General features: G+C 39.2%; 1 protein-coding gene across 1 annotated transcript; it reads right to left on the reverse strand.

The window, feature by feature from the left end:
* Positions 1–439: 439 nt before the first annotated feature.
* On the reverse strand, positions 440–15,730 carry antxr1b (ANTXR cell adhesion molecule 1b). The gene is given in 19 exon segments (XM_078270910.1): positions 440–2,997; positions 3,736–3,816; positions 4,684–4,711; positions 4,713–4,843; positions 6,559–6,651; positions 6,818–6,859; positions 6,958–7,053; positions 7,918–7,996; positions 8,119–8,188; positions 9,210–9,308; positions 9,575–9,635; positions 9,745–9,825; positions 9,928–9,996; positions 10,455–10,534; positions 10,801–10,834; positions 10,964–11,045; positions 11,135–11,206; positions 11,290–11,361; positions 15,381–15,730. Coding segments are annotated over 19 exon segments (1,854 nt in total). The 5' UTR covers positions 15,587–15,730; the 3' UTR covers positions 440–2,619.
* Between the last annotated feature and the right edge of the window lie 1,553 nt (positions 15,731–17,283).

A 17,283-nucleotide genomic window follows, 5' to 3' on the forward strand; every position in this document is an offset into this window, starting at 1 on the left:
AGGATTTGTATACATAAATGGAAATAGATAAGTCTGAGGGTTTCTTGTTAATTAGTTGATGGCTGTGTGTAAGCTACACTTTGGAGCTGATTAGTGGTGGGACGTCAGTTATTGCCATTGTTTGAGCAGCCAAGGTAGACTGTGTCACTGGCCAAGATGAGCCCACTGCTAAGCATATTTTCCTCCTTAAAGTTAAACATAATTATGTGCTATGGGGTTATTTTCTGATGTCATAGATGGCACTAACAACACAGAACTTAGAGGGGTTAGTGGATCTAAAAAATAGTCAAGGAAGATCAAGAATATATATATATATATATATATATTATATATATATATATATAGATATATATATAGATATATATAGATATAGATATATATATATATATATATATATATATATATATATATATATATATTATATATATATTGAGATTGCTTTGCATTGTTGTCCTTTTAGAAATGAGAGAATGTAATATTGTGTTATATGTTCAGCATGACAGACAGTAAAATAGACAAACTGCTAACACAAAGCTGGAAAGAGGAAAAAAAATTCACTCTTCAACAGGAAGGCATAACTATATGTTGTAATTTCACTGCTTGCAGATGGACTTGGTCACGTGTTAAGCTGTATAAATACCTCTTCCAGTTCTCCATGGCATCATAGTTGGATTTTGATTTTATTGTTTGCCTTGAATCCGACTGCCTCTGCTTCTGGCAGTTTTTCTCAGACACGCCTCCATGAGCTCACTGCCCACAGGATTGTGTCTGCATGCGTCTGTGGAAGCATTTCCAAATGAAGAAAAAACTAAAATAAAGGAAGCTCATGGAAAAGATTTAAGATATTTAGTAGATCTGAGTGGAATAAGACCTCAGCTGACTGGCTGCTCCTTTGGAGAGTCGTAGATATTTTACCCAAGATGGAAATAATTTACTCCAAACTGTTCAGAGTTATAAATAAAGTCAATAATTTCATGTTATTCATACTTCTGTTAATCCATCCACTTTCTAGCTGTATGCATATTTCCTGCAGTGCCAGCCAGGAAAGCAGAGCAGCCCAGACGTGCTTTTGAATTCCTCTGGTTTTTCCACAAGTGTCCAGTGGTGACCAATATATATTGTATGGAGACATCTGGGGGCATCTTTATCAGGTAACAAACATCTCAACCGCAGCTCAACTCCTCTTGTATAAGATGAAAAGCCTTATTTTGGTGTTTTGTTTCCACTTCCATCTTTCTTTTCATCACTAGTAGCAAATCTTCTGACAGACAATTTAATGCTTTCTCTCGTATAAAAAAAAGTCCCCAAAAATGTTTCTGAAAGCATTGCAGGCATAAAAGCAAACTTTACAATTCATAAAATCCATTTTAAACAAATACTTTACTTAAAGTTAATGTATTTAATGGCTTCACCTTTCGTTTCATTGTTAGGTCTGGCAATGCAAGTCCATCAGTTGTTTTTAAAGTTAAAGGCCATGCACGCCCACACAGATGGGTGTTTTTTAATCTTTCCAATTAGACCTTAGGTTGAAGATGGTTGGAGCTACATTGAAAACAACACGTCACCTAAGTTTATACAGTAATTGAAGTCCTGCATAGCTGTGCACCTTTATGCACAGTGAGGGCTGGAGAACACCTGTGGTGTATAGAGCATTTAAAGTTGTGGTTGTAAGTCCTCAACTGCATCACTAACCAGCATAAATCTGAATCTGAACACCTGCTGAGATTGAGGCCAGTTTTAAAAACATCCATTGTGCAATGTTAAAGCTGTGAGTGGAGCAAAAAAGGGAAGACCAACTTTTTTTTTGGTATGAACATATCTAATCACAAGACTCAAAAACTGCAAAACTGTATTCTACATTTTGGGAAATACATGCATTCACTTTCTTGCTAAGAGTTAGATGAGAGGATTGAAACCACTCTCATGTCTATACACTGAAAAAGTTATAAAAGATGTCCCTACCGGTTTATCAGGAAGTGACAAACTTGAACTATTATAGTCACTGACTGACATATCACCTGCTGGCTGCAGTGCTGTAGTTACCATATAAACATGACCGTGGTATTGATCTTGATGTATACATACTGTATATATTTCAGTGATTTAATGATTATTCATTCACAAAAAATAATTTTTCCAATACAGCACTTTCCAAACAGACTTCCATGTATAAAACACATGACACAGTTGCTGAGCAACTGTATTTTCTGCTGTTTGAACTCATGATTATTGTTTTTCCCTGTGCAAAGCAGTGCAAGATTTGTTTTAGATCCAAAATATTCACATCAGGCAAAGGCTAAAATGCAAGTTTATACGACTCCATAGCACATTGCAATACTTGACCAATGTGTCTGATTTGATAAGAAAATGAAGTTGCTTTGCTCAAAAAGCATGTAATAGCCAAAGCTGTGCTTGCTACTTAAAAAAAAAAAAAATGTCATATTTCATGGCACATCATGCGTGAGGAAAACAGACTGTGCAGGAGTTGACTCACCAGCTGCAGCCTCAAAAGGCAACATTATACAGTCACTCTGTTTGGACAGAGGCACAGTGAGAGGATCCTTTCAGGTTTCCATCCTGAGCTTGGATCCTTCTCATCAACTCTTTGTTTTTTAATCATCAGTGGCTCTCATGATTGGGGTGTGGAGGAGGGCGTGACGGAGGAGGAGCTCTACATGGGGGTGGACCCTGAGGGGGAGGAGGTAGGGAGCCAGTTGGAGACAGAGGTGCAGAGACTGAGCTCATGTAAGAAGGGGGCAGGGCTCTGTTTGGAGGTGGTGTGTACATGGGAGGGGTGGTGAAGGACGGGGGAGGAGTGGACGGTAGAGGGGGTAGCGTGGAAGTTGGCGAAGGGGGCAAATGGAAGATGTGGCTGCCCTCTGACGGACGACGCTGGTAACTGTGGGGCAAAGTGTAGACAGGCGTGGAGGGATTGTTGTAGATTGGATAGCGAGGAGCAGGGTAGGATTTGCTTCGGGTAAAGTTTATGCACTTGCCCTGTAATAAAGAAAAACAAAAAGGTAATTGTAGAGGCTTGTTTTGTTTATGAACTTACCTGTTCATAAATCTGTGAGATGTAAAGACAAGTTCATGTGTAAAGACAAGAAACTGCGGATATTCCATGAACAATTCCTGATTCTACTGTGGCTGCAGCGATTGGCAGGCTTGGAAGGGTACAGCTTTCAACAGATGGAAAGAGGAAATTCCTCTGTTAGTGAGTGTCATGAAAGGAAACTGCCAGCCCAGTAGAGTTGACGCTGGGAGCTGTAGGAACCAGGCAGGATCTACTCTAAATGACTTCTGCAGACAAGCGCATTCCTCCAGACAATACTGCAGTTGTTTTTACCTTTTGTCTACTCACTATGCCCCTTGAGGGTTTTGCTTAAAGTCACTTTGATGCAGCTTTGACTTTTTCAAAACGTTTAGTCCATGGAATTTGTGTATTTTATGTCATGCGGATAAGATTTCAACTTGTTGTCTACTCTACTCTCTGTACTTTGATCCTTCGCTCTAAACTTCCTTTATCCATAATTTGCAGAGGTCATGAATTTAAGCTCTGGCAAATTCGTACATGTTGTCTGCCAAAAGTTGACAGCTTCACAATCTGAATTAACTGCTTTGTTTTGAATGAATGTGTTCTTATCTTACAGCTGTATAGAGCTGATGCTGTTTTTCATTAAGTCACAGCATAACTTTCCATTATCCTGTTATCTTTGGCTTGCCGATATCTCTCACCTTGTCTCCAGCGTGAGGTCGCATCACAGCCACTCTGTCATAGCCTTTTCTCAGGAATACACACAAAGCATCCAGTTTGCCCTGTAGAAAGATGATCCCAGGTGACAGTTAAAATAAATTAAAATAGTATACTATACCTGTGATCTCTGCTAACAAGCAGAATATTAACATATTTTGTGTGCAGTGGCCAGCAGTTCAGCAAAAACAATCCTTTGAAAAATGAGGTAACCAACCAGCAGAGTGTGTCTGTTTATTTGTGACTGTGATGTCCAGATGTCTTTTTATTCTTTCATCTGAAGTTATTTATGGTAGAGGGACAGATGAACAAAGAATGTAATTTGTTTGAAATAACACCAGTTCAACAGATTCCATATTCAGGGGTTAGCTCAGTTCATGTCTGGTTCATATTACCATTCATCCAGCTGACTAATAGTTAGGAAACACATTTTATCTATTCACTATTTCCTGGTCACACATCATTCCCAGAAACACTAAAAATAATATTTGTATTGTTATACTGTAAGAAAGAGGTCTTTATGTTTTAAACATCTGGAAGTTACATCTTACTGAGTGTTACATATGTTAACATTGTGTGCTCCATGGTGTAAATTAAAATACATTTGGTGACAGTTGTACATCTCTATGACAACTGAGGAAAATGAGGAAGACCATGAGACGTGGTTAGCTCTGGAAAAAGCTAGTAAGTGGACCCTAACCTAAGATTTTGTCAAATTATTTATGTTAACATTTAATAGGAATTTGAAAGCCAAATAATAATACATTGAAAAATATAATTAGCAAAATATGAATATATAATATAAAATATAAACCGACATCTGGTCACAAATCACAGAATCAAACATGAGATAAGAGTAACATGCACTAACTCACAAAAGTCCTGAGTGTAACACAATTTAAATGAATGAAAACATTGATTAACTGGAGCACCTTGATGGGAGAGTACCACTTTTGGGGGACGGCTAGATTTGTGAATGTTGTAGTAAGGCCGTGGTGGATCATACTCCTCCGCAGGCATCACAACTCGAGCGTTTTTAGCTTTTTCCAGTTTGGCTCCTTCTTCAGTTGAGCCTTTATCTCCCCATCGGACCTGAGCAGAAACAAAAGTTTTCAGCAGTGTGCTGCAATCAGTGACCATTATATACACATATTCGCTACAGAAGCTGAAACTGATTATTTGTACTGATTATTTTTAGCCTTGTTAGCATTGTGGCTCTGGTATTGGTCCAGACTCTAATATCTCAACAACTGTTGGCTGGATTGTCATTTTATACAAACATTCATTGTTGCCCAGACAATGAATCCTACTGACTTTAGTGAGCCACACAGTTTTCACTATTGTGCTACCATGAAGTTGACATATTTGGTTTCTAGAGAAATATCTCAACTATTGGACGGATTGCCGTTGTTTGTTAACTTTTCGAAAACCCATTTTCAATCAATGCCCCTGCATTAAATTACTGCAACTGTTGTAAATTATATTAATTTATATTAATTAAATTATAAAAATGACTCTCTCCTTGCATATCCAGATGTTTGCAGCATGTCTACATGGAGTTTATTTAAACCCAGTCCTCTGAAATCAACATGCAATCAGAAGTTGGCTGCCTTGCCTCAAAATTTAATTGTGTCAATTTATGATCCACAGTTTCAGATTTAGGATTTTTCCTAAGTCTCTGAGAGAACAACAATTACTTCTGAACCTGTTTTTATAGAAATAAAAAACACAAAAAAAAATCAGCGGGACACCCACTGCCACAAATAGTCTGCCTTTCTGAATGTTTCACTAAAAACTTTTTTTCAAGTTTTTTTTATAATTACCTTGCTGCTCAGAGAACCACTAAAAAGGCAAAAGTAAATATCAAGAATGATCCATCACTTCAAGAGTGAAACTGTCAAAGCAACCTTGGAAGTTCATTACTCAGATTTACTCCCTTGCAGCTGCCACAGACAAGCCATGGCGGTTTTAACTTGGCAGAGAAAGTACTTAAATGAAGTTCTGCATATTTTCCGTTGCTCTGTATGGAAGTGGTGCTGCTTCAAGTTTTAAGCACAGATTTCTCAGACTGCACTGTCTGTAAAGCTCTTCACACTGAGAGAGCGACTTCTGTCTCCTTCCTCCTCTTGACCTGTGGACGTCTCCGTCTCATTTATGTTGTTTACCTCTCGGTGTATCAGGTAGCACAGGGCTCAGATGTCTGACCACCTCTTCTTTTTCTACAAGAAACCTCCTAACATCAGGACTGAACTTTTCTTTCCACTGCTTACCTTTTCCTTCTTCCTACCTACCATCTCCCTTGCTGCAAAATCCAAGCCTTTACAAAAGATTTCACTAACAGGCACCTTTATTTCCAAAGATTCTGGCATGTTGTATTAATACCACAACCAAATCATCAAGCTTGCTAACTGAGAAAATATCCTAGCCTTTGGCATTTGGTAAAACTGTCGTCCTTGCAGTTTATGGGCCAGATGGCCTCATCTTGACTCTTACTGGCTCTTTAAAGTAGTCACAACAACAAAGTAATCAGTCACTTCCAGCAAGGACTTGCATATTCATCTCTTTTAAGGAATGAGTCTTTTTCCTGTATCTATTTGTAGTCCTGCTGTATTTGGGTTTGATCTCTTTCAAATTAGCCGAGTGCTCGCTTCAAAGCCACCACGTGTATTGTCTTTGAACCTGAAGCCAGTAGATTTGTATTATCTTTGGTGAATTTAAGTCAGTTTTAAAGTATCTGGAAAACATTGTTGAACACATCAGTACACATTCATTTATTTGCTATCTGGGTTGCCGTTCTCTCTTTCTACCTCCATTCTCTTGATGCCTCCGACTCCACGTCCTCCGTAGTACGAGGCGTCCACTGTGGGCCACCTTTTCTTGGGGAAACCGTCCTCATCATCCTAAAGAAGAAGGAACCCGTATTCATGTTTACAAGAAGACAGCACATAGATAAGTAGATGTGTTGTGCTTAACAAACAAGGTAATTGCTACTCTAAAGACATTAATACTGTAAGGGTGCCAAGACTTTTATATAATTTTGTCATTATGAGGTGAAACATCACTTACAGAGCTGTCCTCTATAACTGGAGGAGGTGGCTCATAAATAACCTGCAAACATGAAAAAGAAATGTATTGGTGTGTCCTAACATAAACACATTTGTACTGTATGTCCTTCACTCTGAGAGGATCCTAGATGGCTGCCGTACCACGGTGCAGCAGAGAGGCCAGAACCACCACAGCAGAAGCATGGTGAGCAGGAGCAGCAGGATGAGCAGAGCTATGGCCACAAAGGTCCCATCAGACTAGAAGGGAAAACAGAGATGGGACATAACCAGGTGAGTCTTATACCTTACCAAACCTCTACACAACTTTACTGAACCTTATGTTGCTTTGTGAAAACATAATGTATTTAAATGGTCACTAAAGACATTTCTTAAGTCATATTTTATTTGTGTAATTTATATCGATACAACTTTCACAACTTTTCAACCAAAACTACATAGAAAAGTATTTGAGATGACTAGTAATCATATAGATTGCCTCTTTTCAACAACATGTATCAGAGTGAGAAAAACCTGCCGAAGACATTTTGATAGTAATAATAAGAATGTATTAAAGTAATACATTATTACATTTTTTCACTCTGTTTGTTATTTTTATTACACACACATGCACTGAAGAGACGTCAGAGTAGGATGGCTGCCCATGGGTAGATGCCCTGAGCAGTTAGGCTACTCTTAAGCTACCAATTCAAACTTTGTACTCGGTCCATGAGGACTTGAACCTGTGACCCTCTGGTTTCCAAGCCAAGTCCCCACGGACTGAGCTACCGCCATCCCTTCTTATAGAGGACTTTAAATTGTTTTAACATCTTGTCAGCATCAAGGCCACTAATGAAAGGCAGAAAACTGAGTCAGAGCTGCTGCAGCTGCTGACATGTGTGACAGGAAGTTTCTCTTTAAAGCAAACTCAAAGAAACTGCTGATCCATACAAGAAGAAAAGAGTTTCTGTGATGCAATGATTACATATGGCCAGCAATACAATACTAGTAGGAGTCACAAAGTCACAAAATGACAAGTCAAACTAGACTGAAGTACATAGAATACATTTAGCCGTAAGCAGATGAGCAGCTTTTTAGTGCCATCTTGCTTTACATTGTACTTACACAAGTGACTGCAGTAATTGTGACAGAGCTTGATATAAAGCTCAGGCCATTATTCATGCTGACGTGAAGAGTGGCAGACCTGTAGAAAAATGGTAGGAGAGTAAATGAGAGCGATGATAATTTTCTGACAGATGGCACATTCAGCACTCAGTCTAAAAAGACCCAGACACCCCTGTCTGTGAACAGTAACATTAAACTTACGTTCCCTCTTTTTCCAGAACAGGAGCTGGGCACAAAAGGTAGGTATCTCTCACCACCAAAGGTCTTTTCACTGTGGATTACGTCATTTACAAGAGAAGTCAGGATCATTGGTGAAAGAGAAAATAGTGAAAGTGATGCAAAGAAAAAAGGTTTGCCTGATTTTTCTCTACCAGTCCTGAAACTTCAAGAGATTCAAGCCTCAAAATATTATTTTTGTTATTAAATTCCTGGACTTCCTCTCCTTATGGAAAATGAAGCAATTGAGGGAGGGTTGTGGTTTATTTACCCTGGCTGAGTGAGTGTCTAGTGTGTGCAAAGACAGTGCTCGTCCCTGATGAGATCCACATTCCCCTTCAGACATCTGAGAAGCGTTGAACGTTATACCAGCTGATTTAAAGAAGGGGAAGCTGGTGATGATGGTTTTTTGGGGGAGGACAGGGATTTAAATCATTGTGAGCCACAACGTGCTCCCCCCCCCCCATCCCCCTCTGCATGGCCAAAACAAACTTGGAACAATGAAGTGAAATCCCCAAAACTGCTGCTTTTCTATTCTGTCTATTAATAGTTTGGATTCACACACCTACAGTGTTGTCTCCTTTGTCGATCGTTTCACAATATGACGTGGACAACAGAGGATGAGGCGATACAGAACTCCACAACAAGCTCTCCCATTTGAAGTTGTACTGTATGTCCTTGTAAAGTTCATATGGTGAACTTATTATTTGCGTATTTACACATCTAGCAGACACACAGCAACATTAGCATTCATCTTAAGTCATGTGTCTGGCAAACCCTCTAATTCCCTCTAGTTTTAGCTCTGCTTTGGTCTCCACCTTATTTTCACAGTCTATGGTCTCAACCAACAAATTATCTTTAGCGGCTAAATACTCCACTATGTTTACCAGCTAGTCACTAGCTATTTTGTCACTATAACTCACTCCTTTCACATTACACACAGTGATTGTCATTGTATTAATAAAAAGATGGATTAATGCACTTAAAAAGTCACACAAAAAAACATCCTAAAAAAGATTTTTAATCTTAATTTAGAATTTAGTTATTTCTAGTAAAACCTTGAAGCATGTACTTACTCAAAGTAATTGTGTCATTGATGCGAAAGCTGCAGAGAACTTTCTCTACATCTCGGGCATGAAGGAAACCATTTCCTTTGATTACCACCTGGAACGATTCTGAAGTGGGATTAAATGGACCATATTTTATATTTCATAATGATTATATCATTTTTCTTGCAGTAGGTTATGCAATGTGTATTTTTGAAGAAACTACGATAGAGTCATCAATGTAATCTGTTAATAATAAACTGTATATACGATAAATACTAATATGCGTGTATGTAACTTTCAATTGCAGTATTACATCTAGACTAAATATGATATAAAATAAATAAAACAGGTATTTGTATAGTGTTTCTGTGTTTTCTTCTGTGCCTCTGTACCTCCTTCACAGATGCTGGAGGGCTCTACAGCCAGGATCTCAATGCATGATCTCTTCAGGATCTGAAAGGGAAAATAACAACATAAAAATCTGAACTAAAGGTACAGTAGATTAAATTATGCGACAAGGTATTTAATCATCTTTCTGTGATATGGAAGTGTCTTTTTTTACCGAGTCAATGACCCCTTGTAGTGCCTCAAATCCATCATTCACCGGGAAGACATGGTCCGTACTGTCAGCTATCGTTGAAAGCTGTCAAGACATATGACTTAACGAGTAACCGATTATATGCCATAGTTTGGATTGATACATTCATCTTCTTGTTAACTGGTTTATTGGTTGACATTGATTTACCTGGGTTTCATTGAAGTCTTTCACTCCCACACAGTACACAGTGGCACCCAACTGTCGTGCTCTGCTGGCCTGAGACATCAAATAAACAAACAACAGACGAGCTTCAGTGAAATGATGAATGCTCAGTAAATCACAAGCGTTTTGCACTGCTCTTTATGGGCCGAAACTTTAAAGCTTTTTCCACTTGTGGCCATGCCTTCATCGGTGGTGATGTTGCTGCTCATGTTATGCAATTTACAGCTGCTGGAAAACATCTGCTGTGACATCACTGAGAGTCACAAGCCTGGACGTTTTTAACAATACAGCAACATCTTCCTGCCGTGTGTTATTCAGTGTGGACTCACCCTTTAAGTTCTCAAATTTTAAGGGGAAAAATTAACAACATGAATAATTATTACGTGATAATGATAAAGTCACGTTGTGCATTATTAATACTGGCATCTGGGAAATGCGTCGGTTTTGAGATAAGTGAGAATAGCGCATTAATAAAATGTTTAAATAATGCACCGGTTATTTCATTGTGTCACCTCTCTTTGTGCCAGGTCAAACTGATTTTCCCTCAGCTCACCGTCCGTCAAGGCAATAATGACACTGGCTGTCCGGTAACCTGAAAGTCAGAGACAGATTGTATAAAAAAAAAAAAGAAAATTAAAAATCGCTGTTTAAATAATTCTAGTCATCTAGTGAAATCCATTTTTTATTGTATTTTTTATATTTTGAACATAGTTGTCATAATTGTGATGAAAAGAGCAGCTGTGTTTTTTGTTGTTATTTCTGTCTTCATATGATGATTTTACCACATGTTGATGAATGGATAAAAAAAGGCTAGTAGAAGGAATGATTAAGTGTTAAAAAGGAAAACGTTCTACTCACCATCTCCAGTGCCGTAGTATATTTGCTCGCTTGCCTGAGAGAGCAGTTTAGAGGCGTCAGTGGCTATAAATTTAAATGTTCCTCATTTAAAAAAAAAAAAAATGAGATGCCATACTTTTGGGTAAGTAGGATCAGTTTCCCATTGACTTAACAGATGGCTTACTCTTTGAAAACCTTTGTCCATGAAGGTGTCTCCACCTGGTTGCACCATGCTTAGCTCTTCCAGTCCAGCCCGAATCTGCTCTCTAATCATTGACATATTTCAGAGAATACAAATGTATATTAATTGAACTGGAATGAGATAGCACATACGTGAGGCTGTGCATGTGTGTACCTGTCTTCTGTTAGTGCCATGAGAATCCTTCCTTCTGTTGAAAATACAATGAAAGACATCCGGAGCTGAGGACTGGAAACAAGAACAAAAGATGTCTGTCATTTTTTACATTCTATCATTTTCTCTTTAAATCTTATGTATCTGTGTGGACCTACCTGATAAACTTGTGAGCCAGATGGTCAACAAAGTAATATATCTCATTCCAGTAATGTTGCACACTGCCAGACCTGAGAAAAAGATTCAATTACTGAACTATCTTGTTGTTTCACGGAAATGTAATAAGATAGCTGTAACAGTCTTAAATGCCCTTTGATTCTGTTTCTATGTCATGCTGTAGGTTTTTGCTAAATAAGTTTAATTGCATGACTCCTTTGGAGTTAGTTGAACACAAACAATGAATCAACACTTGTGCAAGAGTGGTACCAAGGTAAAACACTGCACTTTGCATGTAGTCTATACTGTAAACTTTGCAGCATGCAAAAAGTCAAAATTGATGCAGCTGAAGCTAACCATAGTTTTCACATACTCCTCATGATGGGTGAACTGATCAAGCATAAAAAGGTAGAATACCTCTTTAAAGCCTGCGATGTGACCCGATCAAGGATTGCATCACTCTTACACTGTGTTTACATCTAATGATTATTTTCATTATTAATTCATCTGCTGAGTCGTTTGGTCTATAAAATATCAGAAAATAGAGGAAATGCCAGTGTGACATTTTCCAATTGCTTGTTTTCTGATTGCGTTGCTAAGGCAAGGTGGGGCAAGGTGGAGGGTGGGGGCGTGGCCTTGACCAACTGCCACTTTGCTTGTTTGCAAGCCATGATGTCTCTTGCTGCGTTCATGCCACCTGGGAATAACAGGGACCGCCCCCGTGATTACGTTGTTTTTCCGACTGCCAGCATCATATATATAATGGACAACAGATCCCGTTGCTCTGGACGGAGACCAGTGAAGGCCATTAGAAGCACTTTTCCGGTGATGGCGGAGCGTTACTGCGCAGCCTCCAACTGAGAGAGACGACGTAAATGTGCCATGAGCAACGTGTCTGAAAGTTGTAAGCCTTCTGGTAGCTGTGCCAAGAGAAATCTCAATAATTCCGAATCTTGCAGAGACGGAGAGCGTAGGTATATGTAAGGAGATAACATGGGCACAGGCTAATTATTGCTAACTAAAATGCTAGTTAACATTAGTAATTAAACTTAAACAGCTAATGTGAGACGAAACTGCCTGCGCGCTTCTCATGTACTGTACGGTAATTTCTCTACTGTGCGACAGTAAGTCGCGTGGTTATGACACAATCGCTAGCTTATTTTTACAAAAACGTCTGCTACGGAGCCATAACGTGAGATACAAGGTAATGGAGCCTTTTATACATTGTCGTGTGTCTTTTGAAATAAACAATGGACAAATAGAGTCTTTAAACGCTTCAGATGTAAAGTTATTTGCTGTCAAAGTGGCGCCAAAATGAATGGCAGTCAATGGAATGCTAACGGGAGGTGATGGCTTGGTAGCATCAAAATGGCGCCATAAGAGGTTCAGGTTGTGAGGAGACGCTTACCCCCTTGGCCAGCGTTCACATGGTCGGGATGCATGTTCTTCTTCTTCTGTTATATTGGCTTTTGGCATAACAACTTGTTGCATGACTGCCACCAACTGTTGGCCGTAGCCTAGAGCATCAGGTGTGTGAAAACATGGAGGCCACAATAATAAAAGATTTGCTGCTGTTTTCTTATGCAAGCATACAAACAGCACATGGACAGGTGTTTGTTTGTGTTATCTGCAGGACAAACAACGGGAAAGGACACGGATAAGGTGTTGTTTTTTTATACATGGGCCTATTTATGAATAATTTGAAACATGTTATGTCTGTGTATGTTTCTTGGCAGAGGCATTTGTCCACAATAAACAGTTTATTGTCATTGAAATATGTTCAGTGAACCAAAGTCGCCTACATCAAACGTCAGTTGTCAATAACGCGTCACCAACTGGGAAACTCGGTTAGCAAAATCTAGCCCGAGTTTCCCACCTCTAATTCTCACAGGAAGTGACGTGAATGATGACGTTTTCACTCGGAAAAATGTTTTTCCGATGTCTATGAGCGCAGCATCTCTCTTTCTCATGGGCGGGCCAAATTATCTGGGCGGGCAAAGCAGAGAAAGGGCAGGTAACCTTCTTCCTTATGACCTCATTAGGAGGAGATCGGCCCATCTGAGCTTTCATTTTCTCAAAGGCAGAGCAGGATACCCAGGGCTCGGTTTACATCTATCACCATTTCTAGCCACTGGGGGACCATAGGCAGGCTGGGGGAACTCATATTAATGTTAAAAAACCTCAGAAAGTGAAATTTTCATGCCATGGGACCTTTAATTGATTGTCAAAAGTGTTGCCTATTAATTTACTGTTGATATACTAAATTATTAGTCTGATCAAAAGTACTGCATATTTAGTATAAGGTTACAAACAATGTAGGCCTACAATATTGCATTCACAACTGTAGAAATAACCAAACTCCTTGTGGTTTTAAGTTGAGTGATTTCTTGAGCTGTAGCTGCTTTGTGCATGTTTGTTCTGCTACATGTGCCATGAACTATCAGCATTTTAAATGTACTGCATATATGTAATGTATGGGCCAATCTATGGCTTCATCATCGTGAGACTTCACATAGAGAAGCCATTGAGTTTAGAGCCTTATTCTTTCTGATGCTCAATATTTCAGCGTTTTTCATGTGGCTTTGCTTAAAAGCCAAACAAAAACTGAAAAATGCCAAGTCATTTTATCAGATGAGCTTTATATCAGGTCCTGATTTTGAAAACAATTTCAGACTCAAGTAGGCCACAACAATCAAAAGAAAAACACAGCTTTTAAAGCAGAAGTCAGCAATTAAAGACAATTGTGAGGCAAATATGCATAACCTCTTCTCTTGCTGCACGTCTCTCTTCTTTTCCCTCTCTTATGTTTTCATTTATCCTGTGATGTGAGTCTCAGTGCAGAGACAGCCAAAAACTCAGGATCTTTGGAACATCTGGCTCTAATGGAGAAAGGGTTCTGCAGACTGAAACAGAGAGAGCTGAAGCTGCTATCGGTGAAACGTGGCCACACTTTGACAACAGGAATCCCTACAGTGCCCTTTATCATTGAAGTGAATGCATCAGCACTTTGCAAATGATTCGTCATTGTGTAAACACATCTTCTGTCAACTATTAGTACTTTAAAGTTATAGTTCATGTTTTTCATGAATGTTTAGAAAGAGTTGACAAAAGTGTAGTTTTCATCCAGGAGAACATTACTATGAGCTGGCTTACAAAACAACAACACACTGTTCAGGAGCTTCACATTAGCTTCGTGACAGTTTAATGGACTGTGTAATTTAACCCTCACAGGGCACTCAAGTCTTAGATATCTGCTCCTGTGTTTGGTAAATAAAATGACACAGAACTGCAAATAGTCAACTAATTGATTGGTTGATCGACAGAAAATTAATCTACAACTATTTTGATAATCAATTCATTGCTTTAAGTCATTTTTAAGCAAAATGCCAACCTTTCTCTGGTTCCAGCTTGTCCAATGTGAGGATTCGCTGCTTTTCTCTGTCTGTTCTCTGTTCTTTTTACATGAATGTAAAGTAAATATATTTTGAGTTTTGAACTGTTGGTCGGACAAAACAAGACATTTAAAGATGTCATCTGAGACCTGCGATGGGTATTATTTTATAGACCAAATGACTAATGAATTAATCGATAATGAAAATAGCTTGTTGTGGAGAAGAATGACAATGAATTGTGATTGGTTTATTCCTCAGTTTCAAAAATTGAAAAATGACGGAGCTATAAACTGTTGTGGTAGATACACACCACATCCTGTACTACAAGAGATCATCAGATCTGATGACATTTTTTAAACCTTAACCTTTAGCAAACTTGCCATATTTCAAGATAAACATACATTGTATCCATGTGTGCCAGCTGGTTTGACAAGACCTGATCTTTGTATTGGCAGTTATGACTAAGTCACACACGATTATTTTTGTTTGTACCCAGCCTAAAATCTATTCTATTTTATTTTAGTTAAAGCTGCTTTTAAAAGTAAAGCTGCTAGTTATAGTACAGTAGCACATATTTTTCATGCAAGTAGGCCATTAATGCCTCTGGAGATCATCTTGATGAAAGATGTTTGCACCTGTGTCTTTAAGACAGTGAGTCATGCACCAATTATTAAAAGCCGAGTAAAAGTAGTAGCACTCACTTGTCCAAAACAAAGTACAGGTCAAATCCTCCGTAGCAGGATGAACCTGCCTCCCTCCTGTTATGGATCTGTCCTGCACTGCCGGCCACCAGGACCGCCACCAGTATGCCCAGTTCCACACCGAGCAGGACCTGCCTGCACCAGCACTGGGACATCACCCCAAGTTTAAGAGAACACACCAGCTCAACCAAAGAGAAGGTAAACATAAATACTTTCCAGTTGGAGATGTTCGTCCACTTTCCCTCTCACAGCACACTGATGCAGTCTGCCATGCTGCACAGACCGATTTCCAAGGCATTAAACGCTCCTCTCTGGATCAGTGTCCCATCTCCTCAGCAGCAGATGTGTGCTGGCAGAGGAGGAGTGAAGGTTGTGGGACTCAGTCTTCAGCTCCCTCTCTCTCTACACTAAATCTTTTTAGCACACGGTGTCATGAGTTCACATCAACACTTTTTTTGCTGAGAGCTTTCAGTAGATATTTCTTCTTGCTAATACTTTTGTTTGTTTTTTTCTTTCACTTTTCTTGCAGGTTTACCTACCTACCCACCAGTGCCACTTAGTGGTAAACACATGTACCATGCAAGTCACTGTACTAAAACATGAAATACAGTGAAATATTTGGGGATGTGCAAAAGAAAATAAATGCAAGACAAGGTTTTATCCCCATGTGGAAGAGAAAGACGCTAAAAATCAGATTCGTTGTGAATTTCTGTGCAATTTCCAGATTGATTACGAATTTGAAAAAAAGAAAAGATTAAGATTAAATTCTTATTGTGTTGACCTGAGAAGGGGAATAACAACAGCTGGGTGACACATTCAGGAATCATTTAAATTAATTTGGGACCATTAACTGCATCCACAAATTGTCTCCATACAGGACAAAGGAGCTTTCAAGGATAGAAATATATTATCAACTGTGAGAGCCGAGGAGCACAGAAGTGATTGTTTTTGTTCTCCCCAACACCACAGGGCGTACACAGTATAGACAGCCACTTAGGGCCATTGACATCAAACCTTTATGCCCATGCCAGGCACTGAAATTTGATAAACAGAATATCTCTGTGGTGAAAGGCTGCTATTTTCAACTAAGGAACATTTCAAAATGTAAGTCCATCCTCTGTCTCAACAATATGAAGACTGTTATTACTGCATTAGTCTCCTTAAGGCTAGATAACAGCATCTCACTGTACCTGGGTGTACTGTACCAGTCATCTTTGTCTCGCCTGCAGCTGGTGCAGAATGCTGCAGCGAGACTTTGCAGCATTACACCGGTACTAGCATCCCATTCCCCACACTGGCTACCTGTCAAATACAGGATTGATTTCAAGGTTCTTTTATTTGTTTTTAAATCCATACATGGGCTGGTGCCCCTGTACATTCCAGAGCTTCTCTGCCCCTATTCCAACTCCAGGCCTCTTAGATCTTCAGAACAATTGCTTTTAACTGTTTTAGATTGATGCTAATGAGTAAGGGAGACCGGGCCTTTGTGGTGGCAGCTCCAAAGCTTTTGAACAGCCTCCCGCTTCCGATCATATGCCCTCCATTGACACTTTTTAGACAATACTGACAAGACTGGTGCTAGTAGGCAGATTTAGTTACCATTGGAGAGAGCCAGGCTAGCTTTAGTTTCCAGTCTGTATGGTGATAGCTTCATATTTAAATAAAGGATATGAGAGTGGTATAATTTTTTCAACTCACAGCAAGAAAACAAATAAGTGGATATCCAAAGATATCAAACTATTCATTTAAAGCAACATTAGCTGCTGCAGAGCGAGATAGAGAGATACTTTGACACCAAACTAAATTGAAGTGACAGTAGTTGGGCCTTTCAACCAGATAAAAAAAGAATCATGGCAGTAGTCCTTTCTTTCTGTGCCAACATAAAACAGTTCATAGAGGAGAC

Source organism: Sander vitreus, chromosome 16 (assembly GCF_031162955.1).
Source record: "Sander vitreus isolate 19-12246 chromosome 16, sanVit1, whole genome shotgun sequence".
Lineage (NCBI taxonomy): Eukaryota > Metazoa > Chordata > Actinopteri > Perciformes > Percidae > Sander > Sander vitreus.